The 20593-nt window shown below is 47.9% G+C and overlaps 11 protein-coding genes across 11 annotated transcripts; 7 read left to right on the plus strand and 4 right to left on the minus strand.

The window, feature by feature from the left end:
* Positions 1-1000: 1000 nt before the first annotated feature.
* BJ212DRAFT_1283916 (peptidase S8/S53 domain-containing protein) lies at positions 1001-3298 on the plus strand (the record flags this gene model as incomplete). The annotated part of the gene is made up of 10 exons (XM_041331787.1): positions 1001-1426; positions 1488-1920; positions 1970-2142; positions 2198-2466; positions 2519-2594; positions 2650-2735; positions 2793-2802; positions 2852-3106; positions 3159-3180; positions 3237-3298. 10 exons carry the CDS (start codon positions 1001-1003, stop codon positions 3296-3298), a joined length of 1812 nt encoding a protein of 603 aa, XP_041187122.1.
* A 269-nt stretch (positions 3299-3567) lies between these two features.
* On the minus strand, positions 3568-4330 carry BJ212DRAFT_1486503 (uncharacterized protein; the record flags this gene model as incomplete). The annotated part of the gene is made up of 3 exons (XM_041341130.1): positions 3568-3795; positions 3845-4123; positions 4172-4330. 3 exons carry the CDS (start codon positions 4328-4330, stop codon positions 3568-3570), a joined length of 666 nt encoding a protein of 221 aa, XP_041187123.1.
* Positions 4331-4598: 268 nt separating this feature from the next.
* BJ212DRAFT_1304160 (uncharacterized protein) lies at positions 4599-5029 on the plus strand (the record flags this gene model as incomplete). Its single annotated transcript, XM_041333555.1, has 3 exons — positions 4599-4759; positions 4800-4825; positions 4896-5029. 3 exons carry the CDS (start codon positions 4599-4601, stop codon positions 5027-5029), a joined length of 321 nt encoding a protein of 106 aa, XP_041187124.1.
* A 2089-nt stretch (positions 5030-7118) lies between these two features.
* On the minus strand, positions 7119-7899 carry BJ212DRAFT_1283996 (uncharacterized protein; the record flags this gene model as incomplete). The annotated part of the gene is made up of 2 exons (XM_041331792.1): positions 7119-7673; positions 7738-7899. 2 exons carry the CDS (start codon positions 7897-7899, stop codon positions 7119-7121), a joined length of 717 nt encoding a protein of 238 aa, XP_041187125.1.
* Positions 7900-8559: 660 nt separating this feature from the next.
* BJ212DRAFT_879505 (uncharacterized protein) lies at positions 8560-9037 on the plus strand. The gene is made up of 2 exons (XM_041344262.1): positions 8560-8876; positions 8934-9037. The coding sequence occupies exons 1-2, from the start codon at positions 8667-8669 to the stop codon at positions 8940-8942; spliced, it is 219 nt and encodes a 72-aa protein (XP_041187126.1). The 5' UTR covers positions 8560-8666; the 3' UTR covers positions 8943-9037.
* On the plus strand, positions 9038-10397 carry BJ212DRAFT_879286 (uncharacterized protein). The gene has a single exon (XM_041344261.1). The coding sequence runs from the start codon at positions 9133-9135 to the stop codon at positions 10042-10044; it is 912 nt and encodes a 303-aa protein (XP_041187127.1). The 5' UTR covers positions 9038-9132; the 3' UTR covers positions 10045-10397.
* A 9-nt stretch (positions 10398-10406) lies between these two features.
* On the plus strand, positions 10407-11613 carry BJ212DRAFT_1486505 (uncharacterized protein; the record flags this gene model as incomplete). Its single annotated transcript, XM_041341131.1, has 2 exons — positions 10407-10631; positions 10666-11613. The coding sequence occupies 2 exons, from the start codon at positions 10407-10409 to the stop codon at positions 11611-11613; spliced, it is 1173 nt and encodes a 390-aa protein (XP_041187128.1).
* Positions 11614-11918: 305 nt separating this feature from the next.
* BJ212DRAFT_1283944 (uncharacterized protein) lies at positions 11919-14171 on the minus strand (the record flags this gene model as incomplete). Its single annotated transcript, XM_041331789.1, has 7 exons — positions 11919-11947; positions 12004-12294; positions 12351-12578; positions 12628-13117; positions 13169-13654; positions 13710-13888; positions 13946-14171. 7 exons carry the CDS (start codon positions 14169-14171, stop codon positions 11919-11921), a joined length of 1929 nt encoding a protein of 642 aa, XP_041187129.1.
* A 295-nt stretch (positions 14172-14466) lies between these two features.
* BJ212DRAFT_1449669 (vacuolar membrane protein-domain-containing protein) lies at positions 14467-15886 on the minus strand (the record flags this gene model as incomplete). Its single annotated transcript, XM_041338731.1, has 6 exons — positions 14467-14957; positions 15001-15083; positions 15133-15400; positions 15452-15594; positions 15655-15743; positions 15809-15886. 6 exons carry the CDS (start codon positions 15884-15886, stop codon positions 14467-14469), a joined length of 1152 nt encoding a protein of 383 aa, XP_041187130.1.
* Positions 15887-16048: 162 nt separating this feature from the next.
* BJ212DRAFT_1392783 (vesicular-fusion protein SEC18) lies at positions 16049-19312 on the plus strand. Its single transcript, XM_041337074.1, has 11 exons — positions 16049-16146; positions 16223-16489; positions 16539-16685; positions 16736-17191; positions 17241-17398; positions 17452-17624; positions 17678-17812; positions 17859-18326; positions 18374-18656; positions 18706-18785; positions 18838-19312. Exons 2-11 carry the CDS (start codon positions 16293-16295, stop codon positions 19186-19188), a joined length of 2448 nt encoding a protein of 815 aa, XP_041187131.1. The 5' UTR covers positions 16049-16146; positions 16223-16292; the 3' UTR covers positions 19189-19312.
* On the plus strand, positions 19312-20543 carry BJ212DRAFT_1392787 (uncharacterized protein). Its single transcript, XM_041337075.1, has 5 exons — positions 19312-19533; positions 19590-19714; positions 19771-20058; positions 20111-20181; positions 20233-20543. Exons 1-5 carry the CDS (start codon positions 19409-19411, stop codon positions 20338-20340), a joined length of 717 nt encoding a protein of 238 aa, XP_041187132.1. The 5' UTR covers positions 19312-19408; the 3' UTR covers positions 20341-20543.
* Positions 20544-20593: the final 50 nt, after the last annotated feature.

The following is a 20593-nucleotide window of genomic DNA, read 5'->3' on the forward strand; positions in this document are numbered from 1 at the left end:
TATATATATACTACAGCGTAGGCTACGCTATGTACAATAGGGAGTTTTTGTTAAGAGATAATTTTTAACATTGTGAAAAAACCAACAGTCACCTCCCTGATACCTGGGGTTTTATGTAAAACTTGGACGCAAAGCCTATCTCTTATTTTAACCTTTTGGTCAGACTTCAAATTTTAGGGCTGTCAGTTTACACTTTGTTGTCAATTTGACAACAAGTATACTACACGCTATTCATCCATATACCATGCTAATCTCGGTCAATCCTTAGTGCTATTAATGCACACTGATATCTTGCTGTAGACCTGAATCTTTTCATCACGTTTTTGATCATATCAGCCCCTTGTCAACTGGTGATTGCAGCGAATTAACTCCTTGCTTTGAACTCAAGCTTGTACCTTTGGGGAAAATATCTATTACAAGTCTCAATGATGACGGCTTCAAATTATTGGTTGCCGGTCCGACGAATTTGGACTATAATGTCAGCACATGAATCGAGCTCGTTGTTGTGCTCCCTTCTTTCCAGCTTCTTTCCTCGTTGTTGTCTAGCAAGGTTTCTGCCGACGCAGGCGACACTTCCAGAGTGGGATTGAGCGGGGCTACTAAGTGGGAAGAATGAGATTGACAGCTGAGGATGATTAAGTAAGGTACCAGCTGCCGTTCCCAACCAGTGTACGCGGTTACTACACATCATTCTAGACCTAGAGTCACAGGACGACAACACACGCCAACTCTCATGGGCCTAACGGGTGCTATTTCATAGCCGTCTCATGATTGTCGGCGGCCTGATGAGCTGTCCAATCAAATCGGTATACACGGAGAGACCGCATGTGGATGATGCCGATTTTCTCAGTAGCGCATGCGGATTGAGGATCTCAGAGAGCGTGATCATTCGGGGAATCGACTAACGTCACAGTGCACATGAGAGCGCCAAAATTGTTATCGTATACGTATATAACAATGCGTCAATTCCTTGTGTGTCCAAGCCTTTCCCGTACTGACGATGAGACTCATCTCTCTATTCGGGCTCCCCTTCGTGGCTGCTCTCGCTAGCGCAGCAGTGCCCTTCAAGGACTGCCAGCACAAGGTGAAAGAGAGCATTCATGGTCCGCCCCGCGGATGGTCCAGGCATACTCCCGCGCCCAAGCATCATATGCTCGAGCTTAAGATCGCTTTGCCTCAGCCCAAGTTCCCGGAGCTCGAGCAGCACCTCTGGGAGGTGAGCGACCCCAGCCACCCACGCTATGGGGCGCACTTGTCAAAGGAAGAGACTGATGCTCTCACGGCCCCCCATTCCGAGACTTTGGACATTGTCAACGAATGGCTTGCTTCATACGGCCTGGCGGAAGAAAGTCTCATTCGTTCATCTGCGAACGATTGGGTGACCATTCGGGTTCCAGTCGGCCTTGCCGAAGAGATGCTAGATACCGTGAGCAAACCAATCTTGTCTCCGGAGATTACGTACGGTCCATTGACTGCTGGATGTCTAGACTTATCATGTTTACAAGCACTCTAAGACGGGAGAGAGCATTGTCCGGACCACAAGCTACAGTCTCCCGGAGATCTTGCATGACCATATCGATCTTATACAACCTACGACCATGTTCGCTCGTTTCAAGGCGTTCAGGAGCACGCTGCTCTGGGGTAACCAGGTGCAGCCTTCGGTCCTGAGCGAGTCTGGTAGAACGATCACAGGGCCTGCAGGCAATCAGGTTGATGCAAGTTGCAACAGCACGATCACGGTTTCATGCTTGAAGCAGTTGTATAATGCGGTAGCTTACAACACGTCTGCTACGAACGGCAACGAGCTGGGTCTCACTGGTTATCTGGGCCAGTATGCCAATAACATGGACCTCCAACAATTCTTCCAGCTTGAAAACCCGTCTGCTTACGGTTCAAACTACACTTTCGTTTCCGTTAACGGTATGCTGCATTCAAAGCTTGGTAGTTACGTTGCTGATTTGTTCCACAGGTGGATTAAATAATCAGACCTATGCGGCAGCAGGCGTTGAAGCTAATCTTGACACTCAGTTTGGCTTTGGACTCACATGGCCCACTCCTAGAACGTTCTACTCGACTGCTGGCGAGCCCCCTTTCGACCCTGATATGTTCTCGCCGACCGATACAAATGAGCCATACTCATACGTAAGCTTGGGCCACTGTGATCCAACTTTCAACGTGCTGATGTCTACGACCCCAGTGGCTCGATTATGTTCTTTCGCAACCTATGCTTCCTCAGACGATCTCTACCAGTTATGGTGACGATGAGCAAACTGTCCCATTCACCTATGCATCCCGTGTCTGTGCTGGCATGGCAGTTCTCGGTGCTCGTGGTGTTTCTGTTTTGTTCTCCTCTGGTGATTATGGTGTTGGTGATGGTGATCCCGACCCTGCCACACAGGAATGCTACTCCAATGACGGGCTCAATGTCACGAAATTCCTGCCTACTTTTCCCGCTGCCTGTCCATAGTGAGTGATCTCGGCAATCGAGGAGTGTACAGCAACTAAAGATCGGATAAAGCGTGACGGCTGTGGGCGCCACTGTCAATATCCCAGAGACTGCTATATACTTCTCTGGCGGTGGTTTTAGTGACTATGTGAGGAATTTGACAGTTATGGTTGACACCTGCTGAAATGCTAACACGCTCCCAGTTCGTTCGTCCAGCATACCAAGAAGTTGCCGTCTCAGAGTACCTAGCAAAACTCGCACCTGGTACCTATGAGGGTCTCTACACTTCGTAAGTGCAATGAACTACTCCGCATCGGTATACATTAATCGAGTCGCTTATGTGCAGTTACGGGCGTGTAAGTGACCTCTTCAGTATTATGGATCTGACTGCTAACATTCATTCAGGGGTTTCCCGATGTGTCAGCCCAGGGGATGAACTTCTCTATTGTCTACCAGGGCGAGACGGCACTCGTTGGCGGCACATCCTGTTCTTCACCCACATTCGCCTCATTCGTTTCCATGCTGAATGACGCACGCATTAATGTCGGCAAAACCCCTCTCGGCTTCCTCAACCCTTTCTTGTACTCCACTGGGTACGCTGGGCTGAATGATATCACCGTGGGCAACAACCCAGGATGTGGAACTCAGGCTTCAACGTATGTCATATCTACATACCCTCAAGTCGTGTCACTGATCTGATTTCCATGCGCAGGCCACGACTGGATGGGATCCTAGTGAGTGCATGCATTTGGCGAGTAGTTTCCTATTTCGGTATTGACAATACCTGCAGTTTCAGGCCTTGGGACACCCAATTTCGAAAAGTTGGAGGCACTGGTCTTGAGCATGGACTAGATATGGTAGAGAAGTGGACAATCTGGTGTGTACATCATGAATGGACATCAAGCATATACGGTTGTAACGGTACTATTACGAGAGGCCCTCGGCATAGATGAGACGCTGAAGTCAATAATGACTAAAGACAATTACAGGAAAGAGCACGCAGTGTTCTCCCCCGCAATAGACTGCAGCTTATAAGCAGAGTGACTGAGGATTGCTTCACAGTGTACACGTCAATAAGTTAAAGTAATCCTATCTAGGCCTTCATGACACGGGGACTGGGTTTAGTAGATGCCGGGTATGAGCCGGTACCTGACGACCTTTGCCCACCTCTGCCATTCGTCTCCGAACATTGACTTCACAACCTCATCTTCCTGATTGATCCTGCGCACGAGGCTCGTCACAGTAATCGTTCTCTCCAACAACCACGCCAGCAGAACCAGTTTCACTCCAGGGAGATCTAAGACTCCCTGATCGTCTAAGCCACGAGGTCGCAGATCCGTGCAAGACCACTACGCCGATATACTGCAGAATAGCTGCCGAGTAGGAGGGATGACGTACGATGGAGTATGGTCCATTCGTAACAAGCTGATGACCCTTGCGGGTGGTGAGCTCGAATGTGAAGAAACGGCCAAGGGTCTGGAAACATGACCAGCGGAGGTATCCTGCCGCGGTAACAAGTGCGGTACCGAGAACGAATGGACGAGTGATTGGCACGTCCTGGATTCTTGGAAGAAATGGACTGATTGTATTTTGTACCACGCTGGGAAGTGTGTTGGGGTCCGTGATACGAGTGACGATGAGAGCTGTTTCTGCCAAGGAAACACTCCAGTAAACTATCTGGGTGTAGTTCCATCAGAGGATCTTGGACAATCCGTGAACAGGTACCTTTGCGATCGGGAGCCCGTATTTAATGTGCTGGATGATGACCCACTCATTAAAGTTATCATGAACAACCTCGCTCTTCGGTGGGGCATGCGGAGGACTGAGGGCTACGTGCACAGCGACAGCAGACGAGAGGATGAGTGGGATCTTGAGGAGGGACATTTTCATAAAGAACGCTTGGCCTTCTCGGTTACCTTTATAGAATCCATCTCCGAGTACGGCAGGGCGGGTGAGTCACATAATATTCAAACAGTTACTTGTATGTGCTGTCACTGGTCAGCCTGATTGGATCTAGGTAGCACGGAGGTTCCTACCCTATCTGATTGGGGCGGATGTACTATATCCCACCAGGTGACAACTTTGATTCTTCCACGCAAGTCTGATTGGTCAATATGTTTGAGTGTTCTCGCGCGGACCGTACGAGTCTGACATGCACTTCGGGGGCTCTCGGCATGCCAAAGCAGAGATGTGGTCATTCTATAGGGCTCGGTCCGGGATTCTTGACGTATTGTCAAGGCTTGGACGCGAAGAGTGGCTCGATCTTCAGTATGAAGGCCAAATTTCTCCTGGGAACACGGATCCGGTGGTAACGTATGTATACTTGTCGACCGCATATGACCGACAAATGTAGCTGTCGGCATCTGATCCCCCTGAGATGTATATGGCTCAGACGTCTAAACTCATACCTTAGCCGACGTCCTTCCTGAGGAATCAATTAACATGACAGGTAGAAGAGAGGAATACGTGATCACAGTTGAAGACACCGAGCTAGTGTTCCACATCGAGGACAACGGTGGATTATGCGCGGAAGAAAATCAGATGGAAAATCTCGCACAGCTCCAGCCAGGCGACAATGTCTGACAACTTTATGCCTCAGAGAGAAGTCGGTTCCCTGGATGAAGAGGTAGTTACACAACCTGGATGTGCTGGTCAAAATGCATTGCAAGCCATTGTCGTTATTCCGAGCGCAGATAACGGGTGTCGAGATCTCTGATCTCCTGATCTACCTCCCTCCGAAGGTTTGGGAGGCATTCGCTAAAAGGCTGCATTGATGCGGGCAGCCCTCAAAGGAATTGGACAAATGTTGTTGACTTTGGACTCTTGCCGACGAGGAGTCACTTGATTCCTGTATACCAATCATCCGATGAGGGGTACGAGCATGGGTATGCATGTAAAAGCAATAAAACAAAGTCTTGATCGACCCGTTACTCATAACACGCGAAAAGTTCGTGGGGACGTGTAACCTTTCCGAAACTCCAGAATCGAACGTCAAACTCGGATGCACGAGATGTCGTACGGTGGCAGTGAAAGACAGAAAGATCACATCTGCAAGTATCCCTACAACACAAATAAGAGCATGGATTTAACTTTGAGTTGCACCTATGAGCAGAGCCCTTACGGCTTGAAATGTCCCATTGCTAAGAACCTCGAAATTGTCGAGCTTCATGGATTTGATAGGTGGGAACGCACCAAAGCTCGATGGCTTCCAAGTCACAGCCGCGCATTTTGATATTCACCGATTCTCATACGTGGACGATAGGTTACACGCACAAGTTCGATTTGCTGCGACTTATTTGGAAGTCAGATCCAAGTCCGATCGATGTTTATTCTGTTGGTGTTTCGAATTTCTGAGCAATTATGCTTGTAAATCTTTGTCGCACTCAACAAATTCCCTTGCTTGCAGACCGCTACACATGTCCGAGACTGGAGTAGCATGGGTGGACCCTAGCCTGATCAAAGAGTGATGGTAAGGAGCAATAGCTATGTCTAATCTGCCTCTGGACTATACTAGTATGTCAAATAATGACATCGGTGGTGTGTCTTTCGTGCAACTCGAATACACCATCAGAGCATGTGCCAGTATCTTACGAAATATGGCGTCGTAACATATCTGATATCATCTCTCCAATCAGATAGCGTATCTCTCTGATTTCCAGGGTGAGTCTTTTCCGTGAACAATTTCGGAAATATCACAACAACGTTTAAAAATTATCAGTCTGGGCATCAGTGTAACCAGTTTTGTCGTTCCTTTGGTTGGCAAGCTTTCGTTGCTCTGTCTCGGAGATGAGGCGTCGGCCCAATTGTTGGATTATGGGTTTGATACAGTTGTTCTACAGATACTATGATTGTGCATATGTTCGAAGAGGCTCTTGGCACTGCCGAATCCGCGAGTAGTCGTGCGTCCGAACAAAGCCAGAAAAACCAGGGTGACTATTTGTTTTGCCGAGTAATTGAGCGTATTGCTCCCTCAGGAACCTATGTGCTGTCGAGTGGTGCACAGAGGAAACAAAGAAATTTAAATCACTCGCGAAGGAATTCGAGGCTTATTGGAATAAGCTGAAGGAGTACCTGGATCAACTGAAGGTTCGTGTCGTTGCTTATTATGCTATTAATTATAATTATCAGGGGTCACTAGATCTGTAGCGAGAAGTCGGCTGCGTTGATGTCAACAGGCGGATCAAAAGGTCAGTGAATGCTGTTTACGACTTTGTTGCAATTCCATGACAAAAAAATTACTCAGCGACACGTCCCTCGCTTACTGGTTTTTTTGATTACCCAATGAGATCACTCGGTCAACGATTGCATACTCTTGGATGCTTTCAAGAGAATTGTTGTTCGTTGGCCCGCTTCATTCTCAATACTCACGTATGACCGACCCAATAGCTGACAGTTACCGTACTACAGTGAGTCGTTGGTCGCATCTGGATAGCCACGCTGTCTCATTTCTTTGTTGAAAAATCAGGTGACATAGGCGATATTGCTTGAAGGCACAGCTCCGATAGGCATGCATGACTGACATAGGCCCAAAACCATTTGTGTTTTGATTCCAAGCTACTTGGTACGCGACACAAACCAATTGCAAATACATCATACACGATTAGGATGCAAGACTTTCGGCCCTGTTGGAATTTAAACCAAAGAGTAATAAAGCCACATTTCCCGCACGGCTTCAGTACACACCAGGTATGATACAATACTTCACCTTTCTCGCCCACGCCTCCCATTCTTCTCCGAATGCGGAATGCATCATCCTATCTTCTCTCTTCATTCTTAAGAACAATGCAAAATTCACCGCTGTGCACAGGGAAGTTCCAGCAATGATAACCGGTAACACCCCAGGGATTCTCGCTGATACACCGGAGGCCCTTAACCATGAGTTGGGAGAGCCATGCAGAATGATGATTCCGAAGCACATCATCATTATTCCTGTGTAAGAAGGATGGCGGACGACCGCGTAAGGCCCGGTGGTGATAAGGCGATGATCCTGGCGTACGCTGAGCAGAAACGTAAAATAGCGACCGAGGGTTCGGTAACATAGCCAGCGGACGAATCCACCGCTAGTCACGAGACCACAACCCACAAGAAAAGAAGGAGTGATAGGGACGTCTGTGAGAGTGCTCAAAACTTTGGATGCCGCCCGTAAAACTGGTGGTAATTTTGAAGAATCAACGCGACGAGCTATAATAGCAGCTATTTCTGCCACTGTCCCCACCCAGTACAGCCCCTAGATAGTTGACCGAACCCTGTTGAATGAACATCTCCTAAAAATACGCAGAATTCGGACGAACGGATATCGTTTGCGAGGGATATTTTATTTTACGAATATAAGATGAGAGAAGAGTCCGAGTCGGAGGACATAACTCCTCGGTGGATGCAGAATGAGGAGGTGTGACTGCTACCTGGACTGCGATGGCTGATGAGAGAACTAGAGGTATTTTGAGGAGCGACATGTTCAGTTGGATGAACTTGGTGGCAATAAGTTACTGGCCTTTAGTACTTTGGTAGGGTATGATCTGACCGGGATTGCACGGACGTATAATAGAGTGCTACGTAGAACTGAGAATAAGTCACTGGTGACCAGGACGTGGTGCCACGGGGTGTGCCACATCGATCCTGGCCCCAAGTTGTTATCGGATTAGTAGGGCTGCCAAGTGCGAATTGCTCAAGCTCCGGGACCGGCGGGGCCCCGATGCACAAGTGTATTAATAGTAACAACTGAACTTAAGTCGTCAGCTTCAGCTTCGAATTCATGCTCGAATTCGACCACTTTACCAAGGTTTTTGCTAAGAGATTTATCAAGAATTTTATTAACTAACGAGCCATCGATTTTACACTTGACTAGAACAAGGAAAAGTGACTTGGAACTTGTCGAACCTTCGAGCGACCAAGTACTAGAGATTATGCGTTTAATACTAGTACTTATGTGTTACGCAGTGATACTTACTGCGTGGAACCGTGACTATGTGTCGGATCACATCGTGAAAAATCCAAAAGTCACTTAGTAAAAATTCCCTAATGTTTAAATTTACCACCTCTCACTCCCATATGCTCCGTGACGGCGGACGGTCGACCACCACAGTGGCACCAGAATAATGGATGACGATAATTACCAACAGTTGCATTCTTGACGCAGGAGAGCGGGATCCCGGCCGTTCTAGATCTCGCTCTTATAAGATGCCTCAGCTGTATCGAGCGCAAGTGCAATTAATGGTTATTCATGGCTCAACTAGCATCTCCTCATGCACTCTACATATCAGAAATATTCTTTGCCATCTCATACTACCTTGAGGAGGACAAGAAAGCACTAGCGCGTCTTGCCCGTTGCTGTCACGCATTCTCAGAACCTGCTCTCAGTATCCTATGGTCGTCCGTGCGGTCTTTTTCGCCATTTATTCCCCTCCTGCCGCCGACTGTGAAGTTCTTATGGGTGAGCATCAAATTCTTGCAGCAACTACGTCACACTCAAGAATGTGTAGGAACACAGTCAGTTTGACGAAGTGGCCCTTGCCGATTTCCGGTGCCCGCTTGAAGAAGAATGGAGAGTATTTGACAGTTACGCCCGCAGAGTGCGGAGGCTATACTCTGGATCTCGTTGTCACCAAATAGTGACCCGCATACGCTCCGGAACTACTTTATTCCCTTTGCTACGATTCCTGTCTCTTCAACTTGTTGAACCCCTTCATATGCAAGGGCACCTCTTCTCGAACTCGCTGCGCTCTTTGAAGATATCTGGACCTGCGTATGTACACTGCAAAGATGACCGTGTCCAAATGGCCATCGCGCACGTAGCTCGCGATGCGCCATTGGTGGAACATCTTCACATCGAAGATTATACCTATTCTGTTGTCCAGTCGTCACTGCCACCTCTCCATTTTGCTCATCTTCGAGCTGTCGAAATATCTGCGTCTTTCGGTTACACCCTCCTACAATCTCTCTGTCACATCCTTTCCCAAGCACCTGTGACACAACTCAAACTCGAACTTCCACCGTTCCAAAATAAGGATTGGAATATCTCGATTCCTGTCTTTCCTGCTCTGAAATCGTTGCAAATTTGTGGCAATCCGGCTTCTGCCGAACAATTCGTATTCCATCTTGCCAGCAAGGATCTTCAAGAGCTTAGTGTCTACCACACAAGAGGAACCGCGAGTGTTGCGGATTATCACCAGCTTCTTTTGTGTGTTGCGGATAAATATGGCGACACTCTTCAACAACTCTCGCTGTCAACTCTTCAGCAAATCTCGCTGTCATTCAGTCAGTCACCCACCCCGAACCACCCATACGATCTTTCCCAAGCACTTCTTGATGCTTTTTATCCACTCGCATCACGTTTCAATCGACTACAGACTTTCCACCTCTCGTTGCCGCACAATCGCTACGTTCACCTAGCGCCTGAGCTCACATCTGAGTCTCCTACATGGCCATCTCTCAAGCTCTTGACCTCGAAGCAACATAGTGTTTTGTACGGAAGAACTGAAGAGGCGCATAGTGCTGTATATTTTAGGAAGTATATATGCCGTGTTGATCAGGTGTCAAGTTGCTGTCAATGCGAATGTGGAATACGAGAAGACTGTGCAGCAGTGTGGGAGTGTCGATGAGCACTGAGAACGGTACCTGCATCAGGGAGAAGTGCAAGGCATGCTATTCTGAGGCGATACTGCTGACCATGTGTGTGCTGCTAACTATACGATCCCGCGAGAAAAAGGCATCTAGGTGACAAACTCTCGTCTTCCCGCGAAACATGTTTTTCACTTGCATTCATTGTATTCACAGGAATCAATGGACTAGTACTAATGGGCGAAGGTTACTCTTGAGCAAGATAGACACTCGCACCCATGAGAAAGTACTAGTATCAAAAACATCCAGTCTTATGTTGGCTCACGTCCTCAATCTCCTCACTTCTCGTCTACCCCAACTCATCCTCCTGGCCAGTACACGATAAGAGTTTGATCGATTAGCTATGGTCTTAAGCCATCGCGCTCTCTACATTTCCGAGATTCTTTTAGAAATCTCATACCAGCTAGAGGATGATAGGAAGTCTCTTTCACGTCTTGCACGTTGTTGCAAGGCATTCTCAGACCCAGCTCTGGATGTTCTGTGGAGGCGGATGAGCCTTTTCTCTCCCTTTATTCCCCTTTTGCCCCCAGAGGTGTTGACACTTTGGGTGCGCATTATTCTTGGGCAGGTTTGTACTCGTATAGTTTTGACGTATTCTATAGGTGGAATACCAATTCAGCGCAGAGTGTATCAGGGGCTTTCAATGTCCCCCTATGCACGAGTGGAAAGCATTTGACGCCTATGCTAGGCGCGTGCGGATTTTGTACAGTGGCGCCTCGCACTTCCTCGCAGGTGTGGCTACTATCCGAGCAGACTTCAACGTCTTCCCCTTCCTTCGATCCATGTCGATGCAGCTTCAGGAACCTATACAGCCCGAGATCCGGTTGTTTCCCGAAACGCTGCAAACATTGGAAATTTCGGGCCCCGCTTACATCAACTGTAAGGATTCCTGTATTCAAACTGCTCTTGCACACGCTGCGCGCGATGCACCCTCCCTGAAACATTTACATGTCGAGGACTACAGCTACAACAGTGACCGCTTGGACACACCACCCCTACATTTCAAACACCTGCAAAGCGTCGAGATATCCGCATTCATCAGCTCTAACGTCCTTAGATCATTATGCTGTGTACTTTCGCACTCACCCGTGATCGAGCTCAAGATAGAGCTTCCTCCTACTAGCTGTATATGGGATACCCCACAATCCCTCTTCCCATATCTGGAGAGGGTGGAGATACACGGCACCCCTGCGCTCGCGGAGGCTTTCATCACGAATATTTCTAGTTCGTGTGTTCGCTCGCTGACTGTTAGGCACAGTCGTGGGCCCGCACGATTGGCAGACTGCAGTTTGTTATTCTCTACCATCGTGAACAAGTGCGGCTCATCACTGCAGTCGCTATCTCTCACAATCAGTCGCTCGCCAGTTCTTCATAACCATGATGGCATGGCGCATGATATTATGGATGCACTGTTCCCTTTGATGCCGAATTTCGAGCACTTGGAGGAACTTCATTTGTCGTTGCCTAGTGCAACTCAGGTTGATGACTATCCTGCTGTTGAAGCGTCTGGTTGGCCAGCTCTGAGACGGGTTGAGTTTATGGCCACATGATGATTCACGGGAGGCTTGGAAGCTGGGTTTCTTTCAATAGTGAAATGGCTAGACCATAGAAGCGTTTTGATCACATGTATTTGCATTTGGGTACTTATGAACTATCTAGATTTGCACTGCAATAATACTCATAGGTCAGGCATAGTGAGGGAAGCAATATACTTTTGGGCACTCGTGAGGCATCGACAAGCCTAAGAGGGACGCACACAGTGCGCAACCATGTAAGGTGTCAAAGATCCCCGGCACTTAACCGAGAACGAATAACAATCAAGCGTTGTGACGATAGAACAGCATATATCCCACCATCACCAATCACCATCGAATCCGACAAATCCTGTGCAGGTAGTACTAGTCAGTTACATCGGTCATCAAATTTGATAACGAACATACCTGTGAGCAAAAACACAGGGAAATACCTCTTCTTTTCCAGTTGTGCACACCAGTTCCATGCGCTGGTCAGACGGCCGTCGATACAACTTCCCGCGTCAAAGAAGTTATCGGCGCCAGAACCATCGAAGCCATGCTGGAAGAAATCGCACAAGATCTCGCGCACGCAATTATCTGTCGAACCGAAGTCATCCTCAATGTAGGAGCGTAACGCGGGTTTTTCCGCAAGGCTGGGTATATGTGAGAGGGTATTACAGATAGGCAGTAGGATCCGGTAGATCTGGGAATATTTATCTGTGCGAAATATGTCTAAGTTAAAACGTGGACGACGTTATGATAGTAAAACATACCGATGAACATGAGCGCGTTGGGCACATTATGGTCGCCCATGTGGATGGCGGACGAGCCAACCCAGGTTCCCACGCTTTGTTGCGCACGGTGTAGGATCGTGTGCATCATGCGGAAGGTTTTGGGAGCTGCTTGCACACGATTTAGCCCTTGACCAGTATCCCTCAGTCGGTAAGGTACATTCTCCGCCAGTAAGTCCTGTTCAGCGAGCGACCATAACCGGAACATGTCTGTCGAAAGAATCAGCATGACAAATACACAACACCTTCAAAGACTAACCATGCAGGATCTCCCGCCATAAGGTAAGACTCTGTAAGACATATGCGTATTGTTTTGCATGATCGTGGCTAAGTCTCGCGCCCTGCTTGCCACTTCGTATCGCCAAGCTGGACTTGTTGTCTTTTGGATGCGTTGGATGGAAGTATTGCTTCAAGTACGCGATCATCTTTTCGCAGGGATCTCGGTTCGTCCGCAAGAACGCGTGATTATCGCCGATGCTGTATATGCATTGACGGACTTGTTCTTGGTTTAAACCCGAGCGCTGATATTTCGAAGCGAGCGCCTCGATCGCGCGCTCCTTGTTTTTGATATCCCGCTGGACTTCTCTTCTTGAGCGTCCTTCAGAATATATTTCTTGCGTGGCAACTATGATGAGATCATCTCGTAACATGTTGAGAGCATCGCTTTCTTCAAGAATGGTGTACACAGATACAATGGGCTTGACGCAGGAAAAGCTGAGTATGTCTCGAACGTCCGGGGACTGACTGTCCTATGGAGAGCAGTGTTTGCATAGTCGAAGACTGTGAAGTACAGAACTTACCTGTAACAAATAGATCAACTTTCCATATGTCGTGCGCATTTTATCTGGGTTCATGATTTTATGTCTCCGACCGAGTTCAAAGATAGTCTGGTAGAAGTCCGAGTTGGACTGAAAATCGCGATCTCTGAACAATTCTTGGCCCTGCTTGTAGTCTGCGGCAAGGACGAGGCCAGATAGAATCGCACACAGCTCGCGAATCTGATGCACGATACGTTTTGGCTTCGAAAGTCCAAAACCCAGCGTGTCGATCTTGTCTGTGTACTCGGATACCTGAAGTGCGGCTTCGAGGAGACGTAGGTACTTGCGCTCGCCGTACGTGAGTCGAAGAGGGATGTATTTCGAACGGTCGACAAACCACTCGCCAACTTTTGATCCAATTGTGGGTTGGGCGCCTATTATTTGGGTAGAGACGGGCGTCATGGATGCTTTCGCTGATATACGGTCAAGTTCTTCATCAGAATCATCCATATCAACATCGTCTTCTTGCTGAACACAGAAGTAAGTATCAGCTCCACCACAGCCAAGCGAAAAAAGTCCGTACCTCCTCCCCATTTTTCTTTACATCCTCCGCCACACCATTTTGCACCGACTTGGACTTGGCGCCACTCGGGATTGGCTTTGCGATATGCTTCTTCCTCGACCCCTTCCGGTGCTGTGCTGCAAAGCACACTTCACAGTAATTATCTGCGCACGTATCGCACACAACTTGAGCAGGCTGATCTATATACACGGTAAGCTCGACCCGATCCGCATAATCACTTCTTATCAGCCACACACCTTCGCATTCGACGCAGAACCCGTCCTCAGCAGGCCTAACGGCTGATTCTTCATCCCATCCCTCACCGGGCCCGGTGGCGTCGCCTGAATCTTTTTCCTTGAGTCGTGGGTGTTCGACTGCTTCGTGGTTCGTTCCGAGGATGTTTTCTAGGGTAAATTTGCCACTCGGGGATTCATTTGGCTGTGAGGTGGATTCTATAGAGGCTGGGGATGTGTTTACGGCCATTATTTCTATGGATATGACATTTATCTGCCTAAGACCTGTAGCTGTGTAAGAAATAATGAGAGTAAGGAACGCGTGTACGGAGGGAATTTAGCTATGCGCCTGACGTAAGGTGAGCGCGTAAACATGTACATGAATACCCAGCGCCAAGTCCAAAATCAAAAGTATCTATGAGCGAACGCTCTAATACGTATTAATATTAATCCGCGAACGTATGATACAAATGGGCGGCGGTGCGAAATGGAAATCATACATGATGAATGAATGAATGTGGGATGATGACAGAGAAACCGATGCTTCACAAGCTCCCAAATGTATGGCGCCAAATCTTATTGACAATACCCTTGGGCTGTTCAGTCCGTGTGTCAGCCCGCTCCTCATCCTCTACTCGCTCAGCACAATCCTCTCTTTCCGATGCGCTGCGATCCACATCAGCCAGATGCGATCGAGGTGGATCAGGGGAGTTGATTGCCGGTATATAAGGCGCTTGGAACTCAAGTGGAGGTGGTGGAGAACGTTTGTACTTGTGTCGAGAGCGGGAGCTGTGAGATAACAAACTTCCGATACTTGGAGGATAATCGTGGGGTACAAGAGAAGATGGAGTAGTAGACTGAGTTATCGATAATGGGGAGGTGGATTCGCTGTATTTACCCTTGGACTCTTCGGATGCAACTATCGTTTCTGCATCATCTCCAGTTGGCATCCTTATGTAAGTGAGTTGAGGATTCTCCATGTCGCAACGAACATCGTCCTCATCGTCTTCTGGTGCACGAAAGAGCGGTTCTCGATCTTGCGCATCAGACACACGGGGTGAATTTGTGGGGAGTTCGACGGAGCTTCGACGAAGCTTTAACAATGGAATCAATGAGCCAAAATTGAAGGATGTTCATGATGATAGGGAAGAGACCCATGACGCTACAAAGGCAGGATAAGACCATTTTAACCATGAAAAAAGACAACACACAATATGATTTGAAAGGCATCGCCGTTACCGATAGCAGTCCAGCTGAGCAACCAGTCTCCCACTTTCGATATTCCTGGCCACACCGTAAACAACCCTACAACCAGCATTTTCATTGACATCAACGCAAAAACGTAGACTGCGGCTTGACGCGCCCAATACGCTATTGACGGTGGGGAACCATACTGCCCCGACTCGTAGCCTTTGAGGTAGAGTCTCTTTGCCAAGAGGTACGTGAGACCATGGTGCACGACGTATATTATAGCAACACCTATGACAAGGATGAGGATTGAAGGTAAGAGTGAGATGCATTGATATTTACCGAGAGTAGTATCGACGAGGACATTAAGAAAGTAGTAAGTGCAAGCATTGCCGGCATTATGATGTGAACCAAGGTCGGATATCAGAACATTGACACCGTGTACAAACATCTGTCCAACAATTTGCTTGGATACATCGAAGAGCCTGCATGATTGTGGGGAGGTTCAGTGGTCTCCTACATCGCTGTAAGCCACGAGGACGAACCATATTCTCCAAGGTCGTTTCTGTGGTTCACGGTGCCTCTTATACACGAGCGAAAGTATTACGAGCACGCCCATGAGCGCCTGGACAACCTGATGGTGATGTAACATTATGAGCCTTTCCTATGCAGTGTTCCATGGAAGAATTTTTGACGTACCAAGGCAGTCGGACCAAGTAATTGACATGAACGTCGATCCAGCGGAAAATCATCAGTAAGACGTGCAACAGAGAACATGGCTGGTTGAGAAGAAATACTGCGGGGCTGCTCGCCCAAGCAAGTGTGCGAACTTCTTGAACGTGCCAGTGACTACGTTCGACAAGATGGTCGTCTCCTCTCCTTCTCAGCATACCCTATTTTGGTAATTTCACTCGGTGTTGGTGAGAACAATGTATGATCCGCTCGAGCATGATATACTACTAGGTCTATGCATACGATGTAAGTATCTTCATGTACCAAGTTTGACTTTAAATGCTTTGGCCCAATGTTTGATCAAAGTGAGTTTGTTTTGAATATTTATAATTTCAAATCGATGCTGTGGGGTAGATGAGTTGTTGATTATTATTTGGCAAGAGCTTTATTGACTACCGCTGCGGGGCCACGACAACGACATGCTGATCACCATAATTAAATATTAAATATAATGTCCTTTTTCTCTAGATCTTCCCAACCCTCACCTTCGGGCCCGTCATACTCCAGTGTTCCTCGGGAATCCGTTCCAAGACCCATGGCACGTAACCTTCCTCCACAGACTCAATACAACGACCCTTCTCAGTCTCTCTTCGAGAAAAGATCATATGATCGCAAGCCCCCTCCATCACGCTCTGGTCCAGGCATGAGGTATGTCTACCTCACCTTACACCCTTACTCATACCGACTACGCTTATAGCTACGCAGTAGTTACTACGCCAAACGAGGGTCTTGCTCTCAGAAACTGCTTGGTTGTTTGCCCTTCGGACTTTTCCAATGGTGTGCATGTTTTGGTACGCAAGGTAGATCGTGACTCTGTACGAAGGGAATACCCCTTTACAACATGGTTAGTACAGCGTCCTCTACCTGATTCAAGTCATCTTAAGCGTCATCTAGCCATGACACTTCTGGAACAATCAGACCGGGCACAGTCGCCATCGGGCTCACACAGCGCCAATGGATAGGTGCATCTCTGTCAGGCGACGACGTCACAATCGACATGATTCCTCAAATACCCCCCTTTCTCCAATCCATCGATATTCAAGTCGGCTTTATACGAAATCGCAATGAAAACCAAGAGCCTTACTCCGCAGATGAGATCTCCCGTAACTTCATCAAGATCTTCAATGGCGTCGTCTTCGCCCCGGGCGAGATACTCATTTTCGACTTCAAAGGAGAGAAGCTCAAAATGACTGTTGCATCTATGAACGTGGTGGACCTCCCGGATCAGCAGAACAACTCGCGATTCGGACAACAGCCACGTATGGAGATGGGTGTTGTGATGGATAGGACCGACGTCACCATCATGAAGGCAAGTGATAGTATGATCAAGATTAAATCAAGTGCGAAGAAGTGAGTTTTGTAGTCTCAGGGTTAGGCTCCACTTATTGTTCACGTTCAGGGCTGCCTCGAACGCTATCATCGCACCCAATTTCAAGTTTGAGGAAATGGGTATCGGTGGTCTTGACGAGGAATTCGGCGCTATCTTCCGTCGCGCGTTTGCATCACGCGTATTCCCTCCAGCACTCGTTGAGAAGCTTGGAATTCAGCATGTGAAGGGCAAGTTTTTATCAAAAAAATAATTGACAAACGTCTAATGTCATTCATGAAAGGTATCCTTCTTCATGGTCCACCTGGAACCGGTAAAACCCTCATAGCTCGCCAAATTGGCAAAATGCTGAATGCTCGGGAGCCAAAAATTGTCAATGGCCCTGAGATTCTCAACAAGTACGTTGGTGCATCAGAGGAGAATGTCCGGAAACTTTTCGCAGATGCTGAGAAAGAGGTTAGTCGTGGCTTCTGTTTTTACTTGCGCAATTGTGCTGAAACAATGAGCAGTACAAGGAAAAGGGAGACGAGAGTGGCCTCCATATTATCATCTTTGATGAACTAGATGCTATCTTCAAGCAACGTGGTTCCACGAATAGTGGAACAGGTGTTGGTGACAGCGTGGTCAACCAGCTTTTGTCAAAGGTAATGTACAGTATTCCCTTGCAACCTCAATTGCTCACTTCTCCAGATGGATGGTATCGATCAACTGAATAACATACTCGTCATTGGCATGACAAACCGTATCGACATGATTGACGAGGCCTTGCTGCGCCCTGGACGTCTTGAAGTACATATGGAAATTTCCCTACCGGATGAGCATGGACGGTTCCAGATCCTGCGCATTCACACTGCTAAAATGCGGACGAACAACGTGATGGATGCGGACGTTGACCTGGCTGAACTCGCTGCCATGATGAAGAACTATTCGGGTGCAGAGATTGAGGGCTTTGTGAAGAGTGCAACTAGTTTTGCCTTCAATCGCCATGTCAAGGTTGGCACCATGGCAGGCATTTCGGAGGACGTCGACAAGCTTAGAGTCAATCGTGGTGATTTCCTCAAGGCACTTGAGGAAATCAAGCCAGCATATGGTGTGTCGGAAGAGGAGCTGACGGATGTTATTGCGAATGGGATCATCCATCATGACCCGATTATTGAAGTATGCTTCCCGCGTCTTCGGTATCTGTTATGCTGATGTTTTTCCAGGAAATCCTTGATAAAGGCAAACTATTTGTCAACCAGGTTGCCAGGTCGACACGGACACCGCGTGTCAGTATACTGCTCCACGGACCCCCTGCGTCAGGAAAGACTGTCCTGGCTGCATCCATTGCTTGGGCTTCCCAATTCCCATTCATCAAGCTCATTTCACCTGATCGTATGGTTGGATTCTCGGAAGCCCAGAAGATACAGTTCATTACCAGAACATTTACCGATAGTTACAAGAGTCCACTGAGTGTCATCGTCGTTGACAACCTTGAACGACTGTTAGGTGGGATCGCCTATAAGCCTGTATTCATTATGCTGACCTTCACCCGCAGACTGGACGTCGCTCGGCAGCAGGTTCTCGAATCCTGTTTTGCAGACCCTTCTTGTCCTCATTGCTCGCAAACCACCCAAGGTTCGCATCTCTGTCAGATATATGTGAAGTCTGCCTGATCTTATGTCCTCAGGACAAACGTCTACTCGTGATAGCAACGACCTCACTACGCCCCCTTTTGACAGAGCTTGGCCTGTCCGATGTGTTCGATTCTGAGTTGCGCGTGCCTCCAATTTCCAACCTTTCGTCACTCGAACTAGTCCTACGCGAAATGCAGCTCTTCCCTTCAGAAAACGAGCTCCGACAAACAATGCACATGCTTGCAGATGCAGGGTTCGCTGTTGACCTCAACGCAGAGGAGGATGCGACCTTGCATTTGCAAGTTGGCATCAAGAAGCTTTTGAGCATCGTTGAGATGGCGAGGCAGGAACCTGAGAGGGCTGGAGAGAGATTTGTGAGCGCGATTATCAACCTGAATTCATAGGTTTCGGGTCGCATACCTGTTGGATCGATATCATTTGTAGAGTACATACAATTTGGACACCATGGTGCAACACTTTTAAACGCTTGGCCAGGAAAGGTATAACATGCCTGATATGGTATGCTCCTCAAGTTCAACATAACTTCCACCTGGCTACGGCATATCCACGATCACCTGCAGCCTCATCTTAACTAAGTACTGACTGCGACGACAAGTTACTATCATGTCTTCCGTTGAGATTATCAGGGACCCAGCTCAACCAGCCCGTTTGCCACGATCAGCCTCTAATCCCAAACCAAAGGGGATCCTCAAGAATGCAGCGCCACAACAACCAGGGTCACAATCGCAGTAAGCCTCCGCGCAGATACTAATCAGTTCCCTTGTTAACCTCCTCGAGCGTATAGTAACTTGCAATGGGACGAAGAGAATCTTGCGTTGACTGAGATCCAGAAAGACAGTCTCATGAAGATTACGGAACCCAAAACGCCCTACGTACGGTATAACGCTGAAACAGACCAAATCGAGGGCGGTATGGTCCCTTTTATCAATCATTCATTATATGTGATCTAACGCTGTATATGATAGATATCCCATCGCTTGACCTAGGCGGGCGCATGCCCTCACCAATGGAGTACTTGTCGTCCTCTCCACGATCGGTATCACCAACAGGCGCAGATACGTCTGGGCCGTCTTCTCGCAGAACGTCGCTTAGTAGCGCAGGGCGCGCTTCATCTGGGAGATCAGCTAGTACTGCTTCTAGCAGGAGCAGGAGCACGAGCTTCAATCTCCCGAGTGAGGCTAAAGCAGAGATAAGATCTGTGTATGGCGAGCCGGGCGAAGAAGTCGAGGTAGATGAAGAGATGGATGAAGAAGGTGTGTTGTTTTTATTATTTCCTATGTGAGATGGGCTTATTTGCTTGGATAGCTGCTGCCAAGCATGCGGCTTTCGTACGAGCCAGAGGACGGCACTATTCCAATGAAGCAGAGGCGATGAAGGTGATTGGCTGTTCTCAAGTATTTGGAATATACTCAACAGATACTACATAGCGTGCAGCGAAGATGGTGGACGATGAGGATGAAGAAGCAAATGAGGGGGCCCCGGCACTTGCGGATGGTACTGAGAATGTCGCAGTCAACGGCGTTCATGGTGATTGATGGGATAACATATGCATATGCTCTGCGTGGTTTCTGGACGGAGTAGATGTGGACATGCTCACGAACTTTGAATTCTCTCACCGGTATATATTGTATTTTTACCAGAATATTATCAGCCTTTGAGTCCATTTGGCTGTAGGACCCTGATAGCAAGTAGGTCTGGGCTATGTTAAGTGGAGACTTGCCTAAATAGTCATTGTAGCCACGTGGTTATCAAATGATCGACAGATCTAGATGATCGTGAAGTAGGTAA

This window comes from Suillus subaureus, assembly GCF_016647635.1.
Source record: "Suillus subaureus strain MN1 chromosome Unknown BJ212scaffold_55, whole genome shotgun sequence".
NCBI classification, from domain to species: Eukaryota; Fungi; Basidiomycota; class Agaricomycetes; order Boletales; family Suillaceae; genus Suillus; species Suillus subaureus.